We start from the raw sequence: 22456 nt of genomic DNA, 5'->3' as shown, positions 1-22456 counted from the left end.
GAACTGCGAGATCATGACCTGAGCCGAAGCTGGATGCTCAACCAACTGAGCCCCCCAGGTGCCCCTAGATTTTTTTTTACTTAAATAGAATTTTACAGCATAATTGTCCTAAGTTTCAGAAATTTGCTTTAACGTAAATGGCTCACCTACAACCTGAGATGGAAAGTGCATCGTAACGTCTCTTTGCAGTGGCCGGACTCCCTCGGGGAAGCCGTGGTCTCTCCTTGCGTTAGGCCAGGACTCAGGTCACCCTGAGGCCAGAGCTCCCATGGTGGTAGGAGTTCTGAGTGCACATCGGTAGTAAGCCCCAGAAGTTAGTTCATCCTGAGCTCATAGGTTCATTTACTTCTGAGAAGATAACACAATAACATCTGTCCCCCTGTCCTCTGAGGAGGGCATGTGGTGTGTCCTCAATGCGTGACTCTTGATTTCCTTTCATTCACGGTGACTGCGTGTTCTCTAGGTCTCTGCAATGAAGTGTGGCCTCTTGCCAGTCTCCCCGGAGGCACTTTCCCTTGGAGAGGTGGCCTATCACGACTATCACGGGATTCTGGTGGATGAGGAAGAAAAATTATTAATTCAGAAAAATCTGGGGCCTAAAAGCAAGGTCAGTGGGCATCTAATGTGGTCTTTACAGAGGGAAGAAGAAAAAGTTAAAGTGTCAGTCTTCTTGCCTCGCTCCTTAGGGCTCTCATGTTTCCCTCTCAGGTTCTTATTCTGCGGAACCACGGGCTCGTGTCCGTCGGAGAGAGCGTCGAGGAGGCTTTCTACTACATCCACAACCTCGTGGTCGCGTGCGAGATCCAGGTGGGTGGCGGCCGCTCTGCAGCTTCTCTGGGTGTTTGCAGGGTTTTCGTAGAGTTTTGGTACTTGTTTTGTAGGAATGGGTCTTTGCATAATCTCTTTGCCAAAGATGAGCGTGTGGATTTGGAAATTGACCAGAGCAAATGCCATTTCACTGGCTGAAGCTGACAAATGATTACTGGGCTTTTCATTTCTGATCTTTTATTATTCAGATATGTCAGCCACCACCCTTTACGGTGCACCTGGTGTCACGTGCTTCATGGATGTTACCACATGTTCTTTCACCTGCCCCCAGGGCACTGTTTGTGAAAAAGCACATGTGGAGAGGCAGAGCCTTGCCCGTGACCCGTGGCGGTGAGTGCCACGAAGCCAGGGCTGCTCAATCCCAAGTTTGGGCTCCCTCTGCTGTTACCTTGACTTACCTTCTGACAGTACTGCAGTCACCAGGCTCCTTCATGCAGTCTTGAATGGTGCTTTGTTTCCCCATTTCTCCTCCAAGCATGAGCGCCCAGTAGTTTTGTAATGCTAAAGATGAACTTCTGAAAATAACCTTGTGTGTGAATAGTCTGTTGCTGTCTCCATATTTTATTCTTAAACTCTGATGACCTGGTTTCTTTTGAAACCTGCATTTCTGTTCCAGTGATCTCTTGTTTCATCTGACCCTCATGCCCTCAGTAATGAACTCAAACTATTTGTTTGTTTTGGAAAAGGTTCGGACTCTGGCCAGCGCAGGAGGGCCAGACAACTTAGTCCTTCTGGATCCCGGCAAGTACAAAGCCAAGTCTCGTTCCCTGGGGTCCCCGTCAGGGGAGGGTACCAGCTCACCTCCCAAGTGGCAGATTGGCGAGCAGGAGTTCGAAGCCCTGATGCGGATGCTCGATAATCTGGTAAGAATGTTGCTACCACCTAATGATAAGGATTTTGTTCTGAAAGCATAAGCGTCGGTGTTCTTACAGCAAGTGAAATGGCGTGAAACGGTCTTCATGCGGTATCTGAGTGCTTTCGCCCACAGAAGTCATGCAGAAGCACAGGGCAGTGTACAGAGGTGAGGGTTTCTTATCGTCTTTTGTTGTTTAAAGGTAATCACACTTAGACTCTTTGGGGACAGGAGCACAGAGAATGCCCTGCTATGAAGCAGGCTACTGGGCTGGGGCTCAGTGGACTGAATGTCAGACTCTTGATTTTGGCTCAGGTCATGATCTCCCGAATCATGAGTTCGAGGCCCAAGTTGGGCTCTGTGCTGACAGCGCAGAGCCTGTTTTCAATTCTCTCTCTCCCTCTCTCTCAGCCCCTCCCCCACTCATGTTCTTTCTCTCTCTCTCTCTCTCTTTCTCTTTTTCTCTCAAAGCAAATGAAAATAACTTAAAAATAAATAAAGTAGGCTGCTGGGTAACTCACTCCTAGAGTAGCAGCCAGCTGGGTACCCATCCGCCCACAAGCAAGCCATCTGGGGGTGCCTTCTACATCAGCTCGCCAGGTGCTTTGCTTTTTGTTTTATTGGTAAGTTCTGGGGCCCAATTACTGTATTTCACAGACATCTGCTGCTGTTTTACTGTGTGGGAGACCCCGTGGAGACACGGAGCCCAGCACAACACAGAGCTGGGATGTCGTGTACTCAGCACTTCGTACGGATGTCCTCTTGACACCCAGCAGGATGTGGTCCGTGTTAGAGGGGTCAGTGAGGATCTCATCCATTTGCAAGCATCAGGGAGAAAACTTGCTGTGGATGCCCTTGGAAGTGAGCTCAGGGAGTAGGTGAAATTGTGGCAAGCTGAGCTGGGAGAAGGAAGGTGTGTGCGTGACTGAAGACACTGCGGTGGGGGTGGGGACGTGCCTTCCAGGCACTTGTCTGGTATGAGCAGGTTCTTCCGTATTCAGATGAAGACATCGTAAGACACAGGACTGTCTCACAGAGACGTTGGGCTCTGTGCGTGCTGCAGTGTCACCGTGCTCGGATAGAGTTCAGGGGAGTCTGTGTCTTTCTGCATGACATCAGGTGGTGTAGACACAAGGACCGGTCCGGGAGCATGGGACTGAGAAGCCTCCGGAAGGGCCGGAGTCCCCGTGTGTTGCTCTGGCCAGGCTGAGCACTCTAGATGGCGGCTCCAGGGCCAGCGGGGTGCATTTCAGCCCGGCAGGAGAGAGTCCTGACTCTTGGACCAAGTCTCACATGGGAGGGGTGGCTTCAGAAGGCAGGAAGCTTAACGTTCTTGAAGCTGTTGGAGCAAAAAGAATTCATGGATCGGATTCAGGGTGTGCTAAGTGTCCTCAGGAGCCGGATTGATTAGTCAGGGGGGAATGAACAGAGAAAGCAGACTCCTCCATAACTTCTGAATTCATTTGCACCATACAGGCAGATTGTGTTAATGGACCATCTACCATGAAGCCGGTAGCCATTAATAGGACACAAGGAGTTTATGCCCTATCCAGGGAGGTGGACTAACAGATCCCAGATGTGGCTGCTTACCTGTGGTCTGGGTCCTGACAGAGCACGAGGAGAGCTGTGGCGGCAGAGCCACGGGCCACGGGCCAGGACTGGTCTCAGGAAGCAGGAGGAGGAGCCAGGCGCACTAAGAACACGGAAGAAGCAGCTGGAGTCAGGTGGCAGGGGCCAGTGGTGGCCCAGGTGTCAGCCCCGGGAGGCAGCTATCCCCAAAGGGCCCCGTGAGACAAGGAGTGCTGGGGCCTCTCTTTCCTTCTGGCGGATGCGGTGCTTTCACTGCTCTTTTCCTGGAAGTCAGGTAGGGATCAGGAGAGGGGACCAAGATGGAGAACGCCAGCCCACCACCAATCTTGTGTCCTCAGTGCATTCTAGAAGGTGGAGAGAGAGATCAAAGTCAGGCCATAACTTAATGTGACAGGAGGGAGAGAAAGCCTGAAGAGACGAAGTGGAGCGTTCGTTACGGCGGTGTTGTGCTCTGTCCCTGACGTGCGCAGGCTGTGACTGTGCTGTTAGTACTGGAGGGCTGTGCGGTTCGTCAGAAGTGATAATTGTCATTGAGTCCTTGTTTTAACTTAGCATTCTTTTTTTTTTTTTAATTTTTAGATGTTTATTTACTTTGAGGGACAGACAGAGCATGGGTGGGGGAGGGGCAGAGAGCAAGGAAGACACAGAATCTGAAGCAGGCTCCAGGCTCTGAGCTAGCTGTCAGCACAGAGCCCGACGCGGGGCTCGAACCCACAAAACCACGAGATCATGACCTGAGCCGAAACCAAGAGTCGAATGCTTAACTAACTGAGCCACCCAGGGGCCCCTTAGCTTAACATTCTGATTACCTGTGTGTGTTTGCCAGTAATGGAGTAAGGTAGATAATAGTTGAAGGTTCTCATACTGTAAGAACTATTTTAACATACACAGAAGAAACGCTGATTGCTTCCCAAACACGAAGAGATAATTCAGGCTTCCCACAGAAGGCAGGAATCCGCACGTGTAAGTAAGCCGTACCGTAGGTCTGAGGGCCAGTATTGCCTCTAGTTTTGGCTCGACAGCATTTAAAGGGGAAGATAAAGACTATACTCTCTGAGGATAAAATGTTGCAAAGTTCTGGGGTTTACCCTGAAGTCATGGAGACCACGAGTCTTGGCTCCCTCAGCGAGGGGAAACCCGAGTTACGTGGAGCCGCCGTCTCCTGTTGATTCTCAGCGCAGCGTGTTCATGAATGGCAAAACTGCAGGGTAGACATTTCCCGACCCTCCCGAGGGCAGCAGCGGGGAAACAACCGCCGGGGACTGCGTTTAGGGGTTGTTACCGCCCTTTTCTAGTTGTAGGAAAGGGATGTCAGTAATGGCAGTGGCCTCCAAAAGAAGAGAAGCACCCAGAGGGGAGAGAATTCTGAGTTGGGAGAAATGTGAATGATTCTAAAGCACCTCGGCAAGCAGGGCACAGGCCAGAGCCCCTGTGACGTGACAGCCCTTAATTCTGCTGTCCTTAATGGTGAAGGTGCTGTGAGTGACTCGGTCGAGACCTGAGACGGTGGGTCGGGAGCGACCTGAGCCAGATCCTTGGCCTAGGGTCTCACAAGGTGGTGGCCTGGCCTGGACCCTCATCAGAAGGCTCGATGGGGGAGAACCCACTTCCAGGCTGAGACTGTGGACAGAATTCATTTCCTTACCACGCCGGGAGTCATGGCAGCTGGCTTTAGAGCTAGCAGTGGACAGAGAGGCTCAAGCTGGGTGCCAGCCTCCTATGTAATACGTCCTACATCACCTTTGCCATGTCATGGGTCCTGCCCACGCTCCAGGAGGGAGGGCATTATAGCGGGTGGGGACTGTGGGGGGGCCACCGTAAAGTCTGTGCCACCCCCACCAGATGCTGTGCCCTGGCTTGGAGGGATGGGAACAAATCCTCCTTGCCTTGGAGAGATTGTCTCTGGGGCTGGCAAGCAGGTTGGCCCAGCACGTGGGTTAAGTGCTATTACAATGACTACAGGGGCGTGAACTACCGGGGCCCAGGCCTTGAAGCCTAGTGGGAGGTTAGGAAGCAGAATGGAAAGTTGAACTCGAACGTCGTTACATCCAAAGAAAGAACGAGGTGTACTTGTTTGGTCTTCCCCAAAACTTCTCACAGTATTTTACGTAACTCCATCTTAAAAGGTTAAATAAAAAGAAAAATACTAAGTAGGTTGTTTAATACCACCTTTACTGTAGCCAGCAGCACGCAGCCCACTTAAGTACTCAGTGTATCAGCCCTTCAACTGGGGGCGCCTCAGTGGCTCAAGTCGGTTAAGCGTCTGACTCTCTATTTCAGCTCAAGTTGGATCTCACAGTTCCTGAGTTCGGGCCCCACTTCAGACTGCGCTGACAGTGTGGAGCCTGCTTGGGACTCTCTCCCTCTGCCTCTCCCCCATTTGTACACATGCACTCTCTCGCTTTCTCAAAATAAATAAATAGTAAATTTTTTTTTGAAAAAACTGAACACACTGTATCCAGATCGAAAAACAGCAGCACTGGGGGACCCGGCTGGCTCAGTCGGTAGAGCACGTGACTCGATCTCAGGGTTGTGAGTCCGAGCCCCTTGCTGGGTGTGGAGCCTACTTAAAACAGTAACAATGATGACAAAACAGCACCTCAGAACCCCCTGTACCCTTCCAGGCACTTCTTTTTGAACTTCTAAGAAGTGATGAGCAGAGTAGTGTTCTTTCGCATTTGGTGTCTTTGACTCCGCGTCACACTTGTGAGGTTCATCCTAATGTTGCACCTGGTGATGGAGCGTTTGCTCCGGCCCCCTGGTCCGTTGTGTGGATATGGCACAGTCTGCACGTTCTGGTGTTGCTGGCTTTCTCTGACCTGGGGCTGCGGTCAGAATTTTGGTGCGCCTGTGTGCCTCTCTGTTGGCACGTATCTGGGAGTGCAGAGTGGCGGGTGTGCGCATTTTGTAGTTATTGCCACTCGAGTTTCCAAAGTGAGACTGAGCTGGCATATTGACGGGCTCTCAATGTCTTTGTCCCCTAGGGTTACAGAACCGGCTACCCGTACCGATACCCTGCTCTGAGAGAGAAATCTAAAAAGTACAGCGATGTGGAGGCTCCTGCGAGTGTCACGGGGCACTCCTTTGCTAGTGACGGGGATGCGGGCGCTGGCTCCCCCCTCAGACACAGTTTTCAGAAGCAGCAGCGAGAGAAGACAAGATGGCTGAACTCTGGCCGGGGGGACGATGCTTCTGAGGAAGGGCAGAACGGAAGCAGCCCCAAGTCGAAGACTAAGGTGTGGACGAACATTACACACGATCACGTGAAACCCTTGCTGCAGTCTCTCTCGTCCGGTGTCTGCGTGCCAAGCTGTATTACCAACTGCTTGGTCTGTGCCTACCTTACTGTTCATAGTTAGATGACGTAGAGCAAGTGGGGCGGCTGGGGCTTCGGAGGCTTTGGGAACCTAGCCTTTGTGATCTGGATTCCGAGCAAACCTTCCTCCTTAACCCTCGTTAGCCTGAACCGGAATCTGCTTTATGCACCGGCTGTCCTTCAAGTAACACTGTCTGTCTGAAACTGCTTAAGAAACTGCACCTCTTCCGTGACCCCCATCACCTCAGTCTGTGTGTAGCGAAAATACTAAGCAACTTACGCAAATTAACCTAGAACTTGGAGCTGACATTTAATTCAAATCGTACTCTAGGACTCCTAACGCTTCCTGCTCAGAAGTGTAGTTCATCCTAACCTGTTCGTGAGTGTTGTCGCCTCCAGCCTGCAGTCTGTTCTTTAAAAGCTTCAGTCTTGTCTTAAGCAGTTTTCCCTGGGGTCTCACGGGCATTTTCTCACTGACCTCGTCCTTTCTCGGCCTCGTTCCCCTGCTCGCTGTCCCAAAGCCTCCGAACGCTCTAAGCCAGCCGCCTTCTGCATGGACTTGCATGTGAGTAGCCGGCCGTAGTGGTGAGTCCTGTGGCTCCTGCTGGGTGTGGCATGGCCCGCGCGCGCGGCGCAGGCCGTCTGCGGGCACCAGTGACAGACCCTGCGAGGCGCGCTTTGTTTCTGTGGTCCCACACGCAGCCCTCAGAGACACTTCGCTGTCCCCGTGCTCACGCTCTGTGAAGAGCGGTCTTCACTGCCCCGTAACCTGGCCTCTGACCCAGAGGCCCCTGGAGCGGCGGGGGCAGGCGCGCAGGGGACCCGTGAGGTCGGGTGGCCCGACATGGTGTGCCCCGAACCAGCACGCGGGGCCTCCTGTTCCCCTAATAACGGTGTTCTTACTTTATAGATTCCTTCCAAAGGAGGCAGCCCCGTCTTCCTGGGTGGTGGTGCGTGAGCCTCGGGGCTCCTGAGCGGCCGCGTCACGTGGAGCCCGCCTCTCCTCTCTCCTGCCCCCTTCTCCCCGGCCCCCCAGTCTCGCTTGTGTGGTTTTTCTTTATTTTCCTTGTTAAAGGGCGTGGGCCTAGAAACCGCCTTCCTGCCGTGACATAAATACACGGCGCCGAGTCGCTGTGACGACGTTTTCCAAACACACGTGTAGCCTCAGCTTTGAGCTTTATTTGCTGTTCTCTTGAAACCACATGCAATCACTTCGGGGGTTGTGGGCAGTGGGCACACTGAAGGGGAGACCTTGCTCAGCACTCAAACTTGTTTCCTATGCTCCGGAGTGTCGGGCAGGCCATGCGGTGTTCCCAGGTTGGTATGTTAACCGTTCTCAAGTTGCAAAGCTTCCGAGGTTGTTGCTGTAATGTTTTGACTGAAGCTTATTTTTAATGAAAAGCTGGAGTGATTTTTATCTGAGGAGAGGACTGCCAGTGAGTACCTCGCAGCCCGCGCCCATCCCACACTTCCCTCACGGTGGCTGACGAGCATCTGCTGGCCGTTGCTTTCTTTAAAGCCTTCCGGTTTATGGCCGTCTCACTGCCTCCTGAAAGGACTCTCACAGGCGTAACATTGCCGGCCTTGTTTTAACATTCAGTGCCCACCCACGCCTCAGATTAGAATTTGATTGAAGATCTCATGTTTGGTTGGAGATCCAAAAAAAGACAAAATATGAAAGGCGCGGCCTATGGATGCTGTGCACTGATATCTAAAACAGCCTTCTAGTGAGATCTCAGGAAGCGCTTTGAGTCCGTTTGGGATATTTTTGTAACACTCGGAAGTATGAAGTTATATAAAATATTCGACGTCACCAAACCTTCCACCAGGCGGCTACTGTACTTACGTTCATGCGCAGTTTTCTTGGGCTGAAAAGCTACGCCAACGGTGCATTCTAATGCTGTAGTTTGTTTTCATGCAAAACTTCGGGGACGCCCACTCCTGCCACCCGGTGCAGCCGTCCCCTCTCCCGGGTGGCAGCCTCACATCGCTTCTCATGCCCCTGCCATCTCATGCTTCCGGCGGCTTTGGCATCGATGACTCTCAGGGCGGTGAACCAATGTGCTCTGAAGGGTCCCCCATGGCTAGTCCGTGGAAGTCACGGAGCGTGGCTCTGTCGCCAGCCTGTGCCGGGCCTTTTGGTTGGCGCGTGCCGGTCAGTCACGACTCTGGCTTCCACTGTTACTGGTTTCTATTTGCACACGCCCTGCCCTGATCCCACCGCTGCGGTGACAGGAGGTGTGGTCATTGGTTCATTCTCTGTGATGTTCATGCATGACCAGGTGTGAGACACGTTGGACAGATTGGATGCTGTGGTGTCGTGTAACCATCGTCCCAATTCTGACTTTTCAACTGTTCTTGATGTTTGCAGTGGACTAAAGAGGATGGACACAGAACCTCCACCTCTGCCGTCCCTAACCTGTTTGTCCCATTGAACACTAACCCAAAAGAGGTCCAGGAGATGAGGAACAAGGTGCGTACCGGCTGCCGCCAGCCCGCAGTGGGTGCTGGGGTGGGGGCGGGGGGCCAGGAGGTGGCACGCGCTGGGCCTGGCGGGGGCTCCCGCCCCTGCAGCCTTGCTAAGTGTGGTGTGTGAGCAGCAGACGGCCCGGGGCGGGGGTGGGGGTTGCTGAGTGGACGCTCGCTCACGTCGTGGGGCAGAGTCAGACGCAGCAGAGCCTGTTTCCAGCAGGAGCAGCCTTTGCCCCTGCATTTCAGCGTCCATTCGCTGAGCCGCGAATGTTTGACGTGTCAGAACGTGAGATCCACTGGTGTTCCCAGGGTCACTGTGAGAGGGGCACGTAGCGAGCGTCTCTCCTTGAGTGAGGAGTACCGTGAGAGACCAGTGCTTGCCAGAGCCACCCGGAAGGTGCAGAGAGTCTGTCCCCATAGACTCACAAACTGCTGAACAAGCCAGACTAGCGCTGTCAGACAGGCACTACGGCTCGTGGGGCCCTGAGGGGCGGGGCTTCGCGTGGCCCCGGGGCCCCAGTGCACGTGCAGCGTGACTCAGAGTCCCAGCGAGTCTTCTCGGTACTGTTGACGTGTGTTTCTGCTTCTCGCGCCCTCAGATCCGAGAGCAGAACCTGCAGGACATTAAGACGGCCGGCCCCCAGTCCCAGGTGTTGTGCGGTGTAGTCATGGACAGGAGCCTTGTCCAGGTGAGAGCCCGGGGCGTCTGACGTCGGTGGGTGGTGGCTGTCATGACGGTCCGCCCCAGAATTATCCCCGAGTTGGCGGAGAATGACGCTGTGAGGTAAGTGTTCCAGGCAAGCAGTCATGTCTGTGAAAACTCCTCACGATAAGAAAAAACTTTCCACTTTTCCTGAAGTTGTAGACAGAGCGCAAGCATGCCCCCCGGCCGCGTCCTCGCCAGCCCCGCTCCGTGCAGCGCATGCCTGTGTGGGGGCGCACGCCACCTGCTTTGGGACCTGGATCTGCCCTGGTTTTGGCAGTATACCATGGGGAATGCTAGAAGAGAGGGGGTTTCACGGACCCTCTGTCCTCACGTATGTTGCTCTCTGCAATAAAGTGCTGCTTGGGGAAGAGTGGCTACAGAGGGTGCCTGTCAGTGTGCACATTTACATGCCGTTCTGTGAGAGCTGTGCCTCGAGGCCCGCTGAAGATAATGGTGTAAGTAGTTGTCTCTGAAAATTAAGTTGCCACCTACTGCTTTCAGCGCAACTCTGCAGGGCAGGTGTCTGTGTTCGGCCAGCCGTGGTCCCGGTCTCGTGGTCTGTGTTTGCATGCGCACCGCCATCCCCGCTGCGCTCGCCGTGGACGGCTGTGCCTGCGCATGCTCGCCCCCGGCTCCGGCCCTCGAGCTCAGTTGCTGTTTCAAAGCCGGGCCTGGTGGGCTCTGATGACTCAGTTTACTGTTGCAGGACGCACCCCTCTCTGACTGTACGGAAACAATCGAAGGGCTCGAGCTCACAGAGCAGGCCTTTAGTCCTGCTAGATCTCTGTCTTGTAGAAAGGTACTCACCGCCCTGTCCTTGACCGCCTCTCGGCGCGCGCTGCTCTTCCTCCTGCCCCTCCCCCTGCGCCCCCCCTGCTCCTGCTGGGCTCCGAGATGACCGGGGTTCATTCTGCCTGTTCTGTTCTTCAGTTCCCTGCTATGAGGTCATCTTTATGGTTCTCGGCACCCACAAGGTTGTGGAGAAAGGGCCCCTCTTCACGACGTGGTGCATTTCTGGGGGTCCGCACGTGACGTTGGTCAGTGCATGCCATCAGGTGGCAGTTCGCCTTCTAGGGATGCCGGGGACAGAGGCTGGCGTGGGCCGGCCACGGGCAGCCTTGCGCCCCCGCCTGCTGTGCCGTGAGCGCGTGTAGTGGATGTGGCCACTGGAGGCTGTAGGACTGAAAGACCGCGTCTCAGAGGAATGGGGAGTAAAACTGGACAGTTTCTACTGTTGATCAGATATACTTATTTTTTCTCCTAAAAACAACAACAACAAAAATCCTAGATAATTCTTGAAAAATGTTTCATGGGGGCAAAACAGACATGACAGTTTGAAGCCGGGAGTAGTAATCTGTGTGCACACATGCCTGCTGTGGATGGCAGGCGGGAAGTGTGTCCGGCCTCACCTGCCCCCTCGGAAGGAGCCCCAGGAGGGCCCTGAGTGTGCTGGCGGCAGAACACGGCTGCCTGCGCGGTAGGTTCAGAGGAGATTTTTAGGGTGAGTGTTCAGTTCATACACCTCCAGTGAGATGCCGCATCGTCGCAGTGATGTCCCAGTTGCCAGAGAAGCAGGTTTGCACCAGGGGGTCTGTGCTCCGTGTGCCTCCCCCACCCGTGACACCTGTTTGCATGCTTCGGTATTAGTTCAGCGGGTCCTGTTCTTCCTTATCCTTTGGATGTACTTTGAGCTGCCGTTCTTGGAGGGACTTCTCAGAGCAGGGGAGAAAGATGGCCGCCTGCGGCACGCCCTGGTGCTTCAGGCCGGACGCCGTTGAGATCTCGTTAGCTCATGGTTTTCTTTTCTCACCGAGTCCGTGAGCCCAGGGGTTCCTGCGCGGGGGCCCCCGTCCCTGCTGTGGCTGCCACACTGTAGCCCTTGGGCAGAGCTGGTCAACCCGTCGCTGCTCTGCAGTCTCTCTGGTCTCGGGACATCCATAGTGACTCCTGCTTGTCCCCTGTTCGGGCTCTCCTGAAGGCCAGCTGATTAGCTGTCTATAAAGTGGCCTTTTTTGGCCAGTTCCTCATCCAGTCCCAGTTTTGTTTTTGCTCCAGTGTGTCAGACTCTGGTGTGTGTCACGGTCATCTGTGAGTGCTTCATCAGGTATAGATGCGGGGGTCCCCCACCCTGGCCAGGAAGTTAGAGTCGCTGGGAATGGGATTCCTGGCCGTTCCGGTGCCCCACCCCCCAGTCTGGGGGTGCTGCGTCCAGGTGGCCTCAGCACAGGAAGCTGCACCCAGCCCAGCCGAGGGGGCCCCGAGCCTGGGTTCTTGTTCCAGCATTTTTTTTTTTTTTTAAATTTTTGAGAGACAGGGAGAGACAGCATGAGCAGGGAAGGGTCAGAGAGAGAGGGAGACACAGAATCTGAAGACAGGCTCCAGGGACGTGGGACTTGAACCCATGAACCGTGAGATCATGACCTGAGCTGAAGTCGGACGCTTTAACCGACTGAGCTGCCCAGGTGCCCCATTCTTCCAGCTTGATCTCCCCCAGCAGCCTCCTGCCACTACATTTGCCCTGATCTCCCCCAGCAGCCTCCTGCCACTACATTTGCCCTTTGGTCGTTTTCTCCTTTTTATGTCAAGAGTATGACTCCATCTGTGACCTTGACGGAAGCCATCCCGCATCTTGTGTGCATCTGAGTGCAGACTGCGTGGCTCCCTCTGCAAGGTTATATGTCCTAAAAATGTCCTCTTCCCGACGAGGCAAATACGTAGATACTTGCTTTCCTTTTGAGAATCTGAAGAAGTGGGTCTGGGGCTTCGAAAGTCGGGGCTCTGGGGAAGGACTTTCCTTCACTTCCATCCACCCCACCCCCACCCCCGTGTCGTCTTCTGCCTGAAAGAGGAGCTGCGGGTTGTCAGCCACACCCTGATGCTCTGGTTCCAAAAGGAACACTGAGCCCAGAAGGCTCTCTGATCCCTGTTGCGCGCTCCAGCTTCTGGACTCACTCAGCCCCGTGAGTCTGCAGGGCTGTTGGACATTAGTTAGCACGTGCAAGTTCATGCTGGAAGCCGCTGGGGGCAGGCGGGGGCCGGGCTGCTGGCTGTGTGCACCGTGAGCGTCCGTGTTCTCTGTGCACCTGCGTGTGCTGAGACCCCACGCTTGGCTCTGTGGAGGAAACGGGAGGGGCCTGGGCCCACCTTGCAGACTTACTCGGTGAACCTGGTGTCGAGCACCCAGAATCGCATGGCCTGGCACTGAGAATGTAAATTCAAATTTGAGTGGGTTTTATGGATGAAAAGCCTGATGCTTGGAGAGGCCGGCCGCTAGCCGGGTCTGCATTCCATGCCAGGCACCGCAGCCAGGCGCGGAAGCAGTTGCCGGACGGCATCGGTGTTGCTTAGAGCCGTGTTCTGCGGCTGCAGGTGCGGGGACAGCAGTCACTTCCCCTCCTGGCTTCTCAGCCCCGCAGAGACCCATTTCCCTCTGAGTCCCAAGCCTTGTTTCCTTCTCCCCAGATAACAAGGTCCCTCTGTCCCCCAGTCTGGTCAGTGCCCACGTCTAGGGGTCTTGGCTGCCACTTGGCCCTCAGCTGAGGAGTTTGGAGGAAGGAAGCCCCCTGCCACCAGAGGTGGGAACTGAGGTGCCTTGAGGGTCTGGGGTCTCCTGTGGGAAGGGCCTTGTGTGTCTGCAGGCGCCTCTCTGGCAGTTGAATTTTGATACTTTATTCATTCCTCGTTTTGAACTGGTGAGTTAAATGGATTTAAACATTTGTCTCAAACCTCATATCACCTGCTTGTTTTGTTGGCAGTGCGAGTGGGGTGCGCGTGCAGCGGGCCAGGGGCCCCAGCTTTTGGGACGCTCTGCTGTCAGCCCCGCAGCTCCTCCCCACGACGGCGCACCTGCAACCGGTGCCCAGCGAACAGGCCTTACCGAGAAGAGGGATCTGATTCCTTGTCTTGAGGAGACAGGGCAGTTTCCAAGGGAAAAGCTGGCTGACTTCGGGCCAGCCTGGGTCAGAAAGTGGGCTACCCTTGACCTTCCAGGTTGTCTTGACTCTTGCAGCTCTATGAGCAGAAGTGGCCCCTTCCAGCAGGTCCTTCCCTTCTCTTCCCTGGGTCTGCGTCCCGGGGTGCTCCGGATGCTCTGCAGCCAGCCTGCTGCACAGCGACCCCTCATCCGGGTTGCCCAGCCCTTTGCCAGGGCAGCAGGTGGCCTGGGTGAGCTGGCTGTCCCCAGCCTGGCTGTGGCTCTCTTGCATGTTGCTTGGCATGGTCTGTGACTTGTGTTCGCCCCTCACTGAGGAGAGTATCTGCAGACCAGGCCTGGCATCAGGATTTTGGCTTCTCCTCTCCCAGGCGGTGTTTGGGAGTTCCCGTTCAGTAATGCGCATGTGCGTGAATTCTGGCTGACTCTCCGAGTGAATCCGGGGCATTTGGGGGCCAGCTAGGCTGAGCGGGGTGTGGAGCTGCGCTGGGGCAGGCGGGGGTGGGCTGGATGTCACACGCCCAGGGCTGCCTTTCCGGGTCCCCGCCTCTAAGAGGAGGGCACCCTGCCCTGCCCTGAGTCTGTTCCCTGCAGACTGGGTGTGACCTGCAAGCTTCTTTCTCTCTCTTTCTGTTTTCTTCTCTTTTCTACACATTCTTAGTTTTCCAAATTCCTCAAATACTGGTATTTTGAGACTTTAAAACAATTTCTCGGCGTTTTGGGGTAAGTTCAGGAGCTGGTTGTAAGCCAGCACATAGTCAGGAGGACAGAACTTACACTAAGTCTCTGAGCACACCTTCCCTGACCATCGGGGCCCTTGATGGTTTCTGCGGGGAGAACCGGATCCGGCAGACTCCTCTGCCCCTCCTGTCAGCACGGAGCCGGCCTCCTGCGCTGCTTGCTCTGTGCTGTCCGTCTGCACCGCGTTGCCCTAGCTTCTGCGCCTGAAGGCTCTCCTCTGGTTTTTTCTCCTCCTGGTACATTTGTTTTGTGTTTCTGTGTCTCCTGCCACTGGAGGCCGCGGGCCAGCCTCCGTCCCAGGGCCCAGGGCGATCCCTAGGCCAAGTGTCAGGGATGTGTGTGCTCCTGGAAACCCGCCTGCCCGCCCCGCCTGCAGCCTTGCCTGGCACGGGGGAGAGTCCCCGCGGGCAGGGCTCCTCCCGATGGCACGTCCCTCTTTCTCTGCAGGGGGAGCTGGTGACAGCCTCCAAAGCCATCATTGAGAAGGAGTACCAGCCCCACGTCATCGTGAGCACGGCGGGCCCCAACCCCTTCAGCGCTCTCACCGACCAGGAGCTGGAGGAGTACCGCAGGGAGGTGCAGCGGAAGCAGCAGGGCCCGGGAGGTGAGCAGGCGCACGTGCCCTGCCAGGGCGGTCGTGGGTGGTCGTGGGCACGCCGGTGTGGGCCGCACAGGCAGTCTCCGGGGCGAGAGAAAGCACTGTGCCCGCTCCTCTGTGCCCAGGTGTTGACGGTGGGTATGAGATCCATGGGTCCCGTGAAAGAGCAGCCTTGGGTTTGCTCAGGACCAGAAGAACGTCACTGAGCACGCGTTTCCTGGTTCCGAAGGAGTTAGAGCAGGAGACACACTTGTGAGTGTGCACGGGGCCTGTGCGAGAGACGGCGTCATGGAGCTGGGTGTCTCCACTGCCTGTGCCGGGTGCTGGCCTGCCCTGGCGTGTCCCAGCCCCAGTGGGGAGTGTGGCCACACTGGTGCGGCCCGTGTTTCTCTCGGTAACGCCCTGACGCAGGAGGGCACAGTGTATATTTTTGTAAAATACAATGGGGAATTTTGCAGCGTGAAAATAAATGGCTGAAAGGGCCAGAGCCTCACGGAGCAGGTTGTTTCCAAATTCAGGTCTTGAAAAGTAGATCCAGGAAGTTGGAGAATGTGAGAAGTGAGCCACCCACTGCCTACCAGGGGGGCTCCAGTGGGTCTGTGTCACTTTTCCCGGACAGCTTTGGTTGAGACCAGGGGGACCCTGGGTGCAGACCCCTGCCCCCTCTGCCCAGGACGTTCATGCTGCGTCCTCAGGGCCTGAGGCTCTAACCCTGGTCTGTGTGCTGATGCCTCAGACCCTCAGTGGGGGCCACACTTCCTCCTCGGCTCGCTCCCTGCGAATCCACCTTCTGGAATGGAAGCCCCACAGCGTTCCATGGCCCCGGGTCTCTGGGAGGCCGACCTGGGACCAGGCACCGCTCCTGAGTCTCTGATTTGCCCTGATTTAGGGTTTTCTGGGTTTGTTTTAGACTAGGTAATACATTACGTGGCTGCTGTTGAAATTTGGGTCATGTAAAAAACTTTGTTTTCTGTCTGTGTCACTTTCTGTCAGGTGTGCGTTAAAATTAAGACTTAGCGCGTATTGAATCAGCGGGAGCGCCATGGAGACGCGCTGCCAGGAGGCCCCTGGCCCCGGGGTGGGGTGCCGGAGGAAAGCAGCCTCGGGGCTCTGGCACCTTCTCCTGAGGGAATAGGGAACTTGTAGGAAATGTGAAGGCCTTTGTTTATAAAAATAGGGCTTCAGGAAGGTGGGTTGGCATCTCATTGAGATCAGAGGTCCTAGCGATTGAAGCTGCTTGTTCAAAATCTGGGACCTAGTGATGTGAACCTTTAAAAGAAAAAGTGTAAGAAAGAGAAGGAGATGTAGAGAGTTAAAATAATATTGGTATATATTTTTCTCTGTATGAGAATTAGACTTGAATTTCCTAGATCTTGAGTCTTATTTTCCTCTGGTCCTTATCAGGTATTTTATTTTAGAAAGTAAAAATATGCTTTACAGCTGCCAAGTTTAAATTGTTGGTAGAAAATGCTCTACATAGAAAATGAGCACCCATGTAATTCTAAGTGCCATCCACCCTTTGAGGAGGTGAGCAGGGTGAGGGTGCCTGCGGCCCTGGGCTGCTAGCTCCACAGTGGGGAGGCTGGGCGGTGCGGTCATTGCGGGGGGGCTCCTCCCTGGAGGAGGGGTGAGGACAGGCCGGGGCTGCCAGTCACAGTGTGCCTCAGAGTCGGCTCTGGCAGATTCCCTCTGGAGTAAGAATGAAAACTCATTGTTTCCTGAAATGCAGACGCACAGTTAGTGCGGGCCTGCTTTGTCCTCCGGGAGAGCGAAGACGGCGTGGCCGCGAGCCCTCCCGGTCTGGTCGCCTGGGTGCAGCCGGATGGGCAGGGCGGCTGCCTGGCCTGGAGGAGGGTGAAGGCTCACCATGTCTGAACCTCTTTACCACGTGCTTCTCACTGTGTCTGTTCGTCTGCAGAGAGTCTGGACGAGAGCAGAGAAGAGGAGGAGAAGAGTCCTCCAGAGCACCCTGCTGGCCCCCACACCCCCCCCAGCACCCCTGTCAAGCTTGAGGAAGGTGAGCTCTGGTTGCCCCGCTGTGGGATGGCCTTCGGGGTCTGGGGTCCACCAGGGGGGTGGGCTTTGAGCTTTCGTCCTGGGGTGGGGTGGGGGGAGCAACAGGGTGATCGGTAGTGGGACGGAGTGCCACCCAGCACGTGGCTCCGAGCCCGCCCTCCGCCCCGGCCCCGTCCTCGGTGACTCGAGGCCAGATGGATTGTTAGAGAGATGCCAGGACCAGGCCGGAGGATACTGCAGTTTCCCCAACATGTGAGGCTCCACGAGGAGGGGCATCCCAGCACCTGAGTGGACAGGACAGTTGTGACCACAGAGCTGCCAGCGGGGGGGAGTGGGGTTGGATCCCACCTTCGTTACGATGTCCATTCTGCCCACCGCTCATACCGTCCTGAGACCTGCCTGTGTTCAGAACTCCCCTCCGGAAACGCCTTCCGTCCTCTCTGAGCCGTGTACCTCGTTGGACCTAACGTCGTAATCGGTCCCTGCCGAGTACCGGCCTCTGTCGGCCTCTCAGACCACGCACTGTGCGTCTGTGGCGTGTGGCCCGTGTCTGTGGCGTGTGGCCGCGTGTCTGTCCCTCCGTCTTCCATGTCGTGCTTCCTGTGCCTGTTGGGAGCCTGTGGCTCGCCTTCCCCCGTTCTTCGTCCACAAGAATGGCTCAGCCGTTCTGTAACCCGGTGGCTGTGACTGAATGCCTAGATTCTCTCCCTGTGCTTTTCTCTTCCTGTGGCTGCGTCCCAAGCAGGAGGTGGATGTGCTAAAGAGTACCTGTTACCATAGTAAGTACCGCCGGCCGGCCCTGCTGCTCAGCGGCGTCCCTGTGCTTTGCTTCGTTCTCCTGCCGCTTTGTTGCTTATTAAGTTTTGTTTTCTGTTTATTCGGAATAAATATAGAGCCCCGCCCCCTTTCTTGCACCCAGTTCCTCTGTCCCAGGCAGTGGCATTGTGGCAGGGCCTCGGTTGCCAGAGAGCCAGGTTGGGGTAGCCTGTCCCTGGGGCCCCCGGACCAGGTGCTTTTCAGGGCACCTTGGGCCTTGGAACCTGCGGAGCGATCCTGTGGCCGGATCAGCCCGTGGTTGCTCGGCGGTGGGAGGGTTTGCTGTTTGGATCAGAGGCGCAGACCCGGCTGGACTCTGCCACCCACTCTGTGGGGGTCCCACGTGTTTGGATCTTTGCTCAAGCTGAATGCTTAACCTTCTTAGTTTGAGGTCAGGCAGAAGAGCTCCATTTGGCCACACGATGGACGTTCCCATGAGTCACCACAGTCAGCCTCTGCCAGAGCGCTTTGCAGAGTGTGTCCTGCCTCCCTCCTGCCCCAGCCATGTGAGGGCATTTCATTGCCCTGGGACAGAAGGTGGCTCAGGGCAGGGGACGGGGCAGTGCCAGCCTCCCGGAGCCTAAGTGCTAAGCTTCTGGGGCCCAGAGCCTCCTGCGCCAACCGCAGCGCCCCCGCACCCAGCCCTGAGCCCCTCCGCCTCCGGCTCCATCTCTCTGTCCTGTGTGGTTTGCTGCGGCCTAAGCAGCCAGCCGCCTGTGACTTTCAGGCTGTCCCTGTCCCCCTACCCTGCCCTTCAGCGTCTGTGTAGAAATCTGGGGACGGGACCTTCACTGAAGCCCACTTAGACCAATTGCGCTTTACCCTCGTGTCCATGTTCCGCTTGGGAAGATGGCCCGATGTCTCACCCCTACCCCTTACCGTATAGTGTATCTTTTTTCTCTGATTTTTCCAGCCTAAAATGGCTTTATTTTGTTTGATGCTGATATTTTATATGGGGTCTGGGAATAGCCATGGTTTTCTGTGGTTTTCTTGGGGAAATTGGACACTTAATTTCAGGTCTCCTGATAATGTGCCCTAAGGATTCTAGAATAAACTCCTATTCAAGTGCTAATGTAGAACATTGTCCTACTGACAATGCTCTCTGCTTGCCCACCTCTCTGACTGGGGACGAGGCCCTGTTAGCGAGTGCCCTGTCCATGAGCAGGAGCTGAAAATGGCCCTGAGATCGTGCCCACATGCTATAGTCGGAGCCCCGGTGCTGCAGTAGAGCAGACCTCACCTAAAGTGTCACTCTGGTGTCGGTGAGCCCCCCCAAGCCCAGCACCGGTGGGCTCTGTGTGGGGCACTGCCTCCCTCTTGGCCCCCCCCCCCCCACCCAAGGTCCGGGAGCCGCTCTTCAGCCCCTCTCTCCTACCCCGCCTGCCAGACCTGCCGCAGGAGCCTGCCTCCGGAGAGGACACTGATGCTGCCACCTTCAAGCCGACCCTCCCCGACCTGTCCCCTGATGAGCCTTCAGAAGCGCTTGGCTTCCCGACACTGGAGGAGGAGGAAGAGGAGGAGGAGGAGGGGGAGGGGCTCTGTGAGGCCCGTGAGCCCCCCAGCCCCGCCAGGTCCCCCTTGGTGGCCAGCCCCGAGCCATCCTCTGCCCAGGCGGCTGAAGAGGCCGCCTCCCCAGCTGCCGAGGAGGGGGCCGCCGTGGACCCTGGCAGCGACGGGTCTCCGGGCAAGTCCCCTTCCAAAAAGAAGAAGAAATTCCGCACCCCCTCCTTTCTGAAGAAGAGCAAGAAGAAGGGTGACTCCTGAAGGCCCTGTCCTGTGCCAGCCAGCGTCCCCAGACCGCCCGAGCGTCCCGTGTTGTCTTCCCGTGTAACGGAATGCGAAAGCCCACCCGCCTGCATAGCTCGAGCTCCGCTCACGCGACCGGTGCTCCCCTCGCGTGTGCGCAGCGGCCCCCGTCCTTCCCCGGGTTCCGGGGGCGACGGGACCACATCCCTCCCATCTGTGTGCCCCTTCTTCCCCTGGGATGGGCAGGCCCGGCTCTGGCCTTGACCTCTCTCTGCTGTTGGGAAGTGGCCCGCGCTGTGTGTCTGCCAGGCTCCCCTTCACCCCAAGGTCTCAGGCGCCTGAATCAGACCTGTAGTTTCCTGCTGGCTGCCTGCCCGGTGAGTGCGCTCACTCTATTCAAAGCCTCACTCCTGTGCCTGCTGACGCTCGGGGCCCGCGACCCCGACAGTGAAGGGGCCTGTGTCTGCCCAGCGCAGCCTGTGTGTGGTCTCATCACCCTGAGGCCAGAAGCCGGTTCAGGGGCTCCCCGTTCCTTACTCACTGGGGTCTCTAGATTCCTGTCATGGGGAAGATACGTCAAGACGGGGAAGAGTCCTTCTAGAATTTTCTTCCACAGGTTTGCAATTCATCCTATGTTTTATACCATGAATGGGCCACTTTTTAGTTTTCTCTCTGTTCACTTCTCTGGGGGATGTTTTGGACCGAGAAGGGGTCTTTTACTTTAACTCTGCCTGAAAGACCCCGGGGTTTGGTAAAGGGTAGCACAAGGCATGAGACCTGGCGCCCCCCCCCCCCCCCCCCCGTCGTCTATGAGCCTGACTTGCTCTCCTTGTTCGACATCGTGAATTTTCACTTAACTCAGACCCGAGAGGCCACGTGAAGCTGCGTGATGAGCGGCGGGTGATGCCGGCGCTGCGCGGTGCCAGGCTGACCGGGCGGACCCGGTGCCAGCGCGGCCGGGGCCCACGCTCCTGGCACCCAGGCAGGACCTGAGGCTGGCGGCATGGCGCGGATCGCTGCTTCGAGCTTGCTGGTGACTTGCTTTTCTCCCGTGTGTCGTTTTGTTGCCACGGTGGCGTCCAGGCGCTGTGCCCTCGGCCCGCACTTCATTTGACCCTGGACTCTCTACCCCTTCCTTCTGTCCCTCACACGCAGTGACTTTCATTTCACTTTTGTAGTTTATTTTAACTCTTTGTATCACAACATGAGGTTTAGTCAAGTGTATGGACACAGGCTTGGGAGGGTGGGGCCTCTGTCCTCTGCTGTGACGTGTTTTACTCACAAATAAAATTCTTTCAGCAGTTTCCTTGTCTAAACTTGGGAAGCAGTTTTGCATTTTTTCCCCTTCTCTTTGTTCCTTTAAGATAGGACTTCCAGAAGTCTGTCTAGAGTTCCAGAAAGAGATCCCAAGTGTTTATTTCTTGATCGAACAATATACTCCGTCCCGGGAAGGCCCCCGGAACCCAGAGCCGCCCTGCCGGGGGGCCACCACCTGCCCCCATGGGGCGGGCAGACGCGCAGGCGGCATGGTGATGAGGGGTGGCCAGGGCACAGAGCCCAGGAAGGGCCTGGCAAGCGCGGGCTCTGGTCCTGGGGGGCCCTGCATCATGCTCCCTGTCCTCCCCGTTGTGCAGGGTGGCCACAGGCCCAGGACGAGCCCTGGACTTCTCTGCTCAGTGCAGGTGCTTCTGGTGCGAGGGGGTCTCCCAGGTGGGGGCAGTGAGGCACAGCTGTGTGCTGGGAAAGGCACTTGGTATAAAATAGCTGCTTTATTTCGTCATTTGGAGGCTTGGCTGACACTGTGTCTCAGAGAACAGCAGACAGGAAGCCTGGAAGGTTCTGGAGTGTCTGGCAGGGGCCAGGGCTGGGCCCCAGAAGGAGGAGAGGGGATGGGTCCTGGCCCAGGCCTCATCCCCCCCTCCCCCCACCCCCAGCTTGGGGTCGGACTGGCTCAGCTACTCGGCCTTGTCCTTGGGCGCTGAGTGGGCTGGAGGCCTCAGGTTCCGCAGCAGCAGGAAGGGGAGCAGGAAGAGGCCTGAGCACACGGTGAAGCAGAGCCTGGCCCCTGCCAGCCAGTACACTGTGGAGAGACAGCCTGAGCGGTGACAGGGGCCCACCCCTCCTGCTGCACCTCTGCCCCGGGATGGCAGGAGTGACCTGTGGGCCGGGGCGGCAGGGGAAGGGAAACCAGGGCCGTGTGGCCTCCCCCTCAAGGCCGCCAGCCCCTAGGCCTGGCCTGGCCTCCCCGGGGCCCAGGGCCCTTACCTGAGGCAGCCACCATGGGTCCCACCGCCCTGGCCAGGGCGCCCAGGCTCCGCAACGTGCCCATGACAGTGCCCTTCTGCCCGGGCAAGCCTTTGGGGGATCAGGGAGGAGGCCGTCAGGTGCTTGCTGGCCTCCTCCCGCCTGGGGGCCTCCAGCAAAGAAAGGCTCCTCACCATAGTCCGCAACCACGGAGGACAGGCAGGGCACCACGACGGCAGCAGCTGCCGGGGGGACACCAGGGAGGTGGCAGTCAGCCCCCAGGCGACGCCCGGAGGGCTGTGACCAGGATCCCCGGCCACCAGCTCCCCCCACCCCCATCCCGGCCCCTGGGAGGACCCCCTCACCGAAGGAGTAGAGCAGCAGCCCCAGGCCCAGCGCGGGCAGCGTGAGTCCCCAGCCGATGAGGAGGAAGGCGGGCACCAGCAGCAAGATGGCCTGCGGGGGGCACGGCAGCGCTCAGGACCCACCCCTGCTGCCTCCAGTGGGACTCGGGACACGGCCTGCCCCCCACTTCCCGGGGGGGGGGGCCGTGCTCATACCCGCTTCACCGCCGCAATCTCCCTGCCGGGGCTGATCCT

General features: G+C 56.8%; 2 protein-coding genes across 2 annotated transcripts in view; one reads left to right on the top strand and one right to left on the bottom strand.

Moving 5' to 3' along the window:
- Positions 1-20929, top strand: part of ADD1 (adducin 1) — a 37334-nt gene extending 16405 nt beyond the window's left edge. Inside the window, exons 4-13 of the mRNA XM_029952584.1 lie at positions 464-607; positions 709-807; positions 1515-1691; positions 6256-6507; positions 8959-9060; positions 9659-9748; positions 10472-10564; positions 14885-15041; positions 16954-17052; positions 19255-20929. Coding sequence (XP_029808444.1) covers positions 464-607; positions 709-807; positions 1515-1691; positions 6256-6507; positions 8959-9060; positions 9659-9748; positions 10472-10564; positions 14885-15041; positions 16954-17052; positions 19255-19631 — 1590 coding nt within the window. The 3' untranslated portion in view covers positions 19632-20929. The remainder of the gene's footprint in view (positions 1-463; positions 608-708; positions 808-1514; positions 1692-6255; positions 6508-8958; positions 9061-9658; positions 9749-10471; positions 10565-14884; positions 15042-16953; positions 17053-19254) is intronic.
- Positions 20930-20999: 70 nt separating this feature from the next.
- Positions 21000-22456, bottom strand: part of MFSD10 (major facilitator superfamily domain containing 10) — a 4567-nt gene continuing 3110 nt past the window's right edge. Inside the window, exons 10-13 of the mRNA XM_029949376.1 lie at positions 22223-22313; positions 22052-22099; positions 21879-21968; positions 21000-21693 (exon numbers count right to left, since the gene is read on the bottom strand). Coding sequence (XP_029805236.1) covers positions 21569-21693; positions 21879-21968; positions 22052-22099; positions 22223-22313 — 354 coding nt within the window. The 3' untranslated portion in view covers positions 21000-21568. The remainder of the gene's footprint in view (positions 21694-21878; positions 21969-22051; positions 22100-22222; positions 22314-22456) is intronic.

Source organism: Suricata suricatta, chromosome 1 (genome assembly GCF_006229205.1).
Source record: "Suricata suricatta isolate VVHF042 chromosome 1, meerkat_22Aug2017_6uvM2_HiC, whole genome shotgun sequence".
NCBI classification, from domain to species: Eukaryota; Metazoa; Chordata; class Mammalia; order Carnivora; family Herpestidae; genus Suricata; species Suricata suricatta.
Note: the sequence above shows the minus strand (reverse complement) of the source record. Positions and strands in the feature narration are given on the sequence as shown.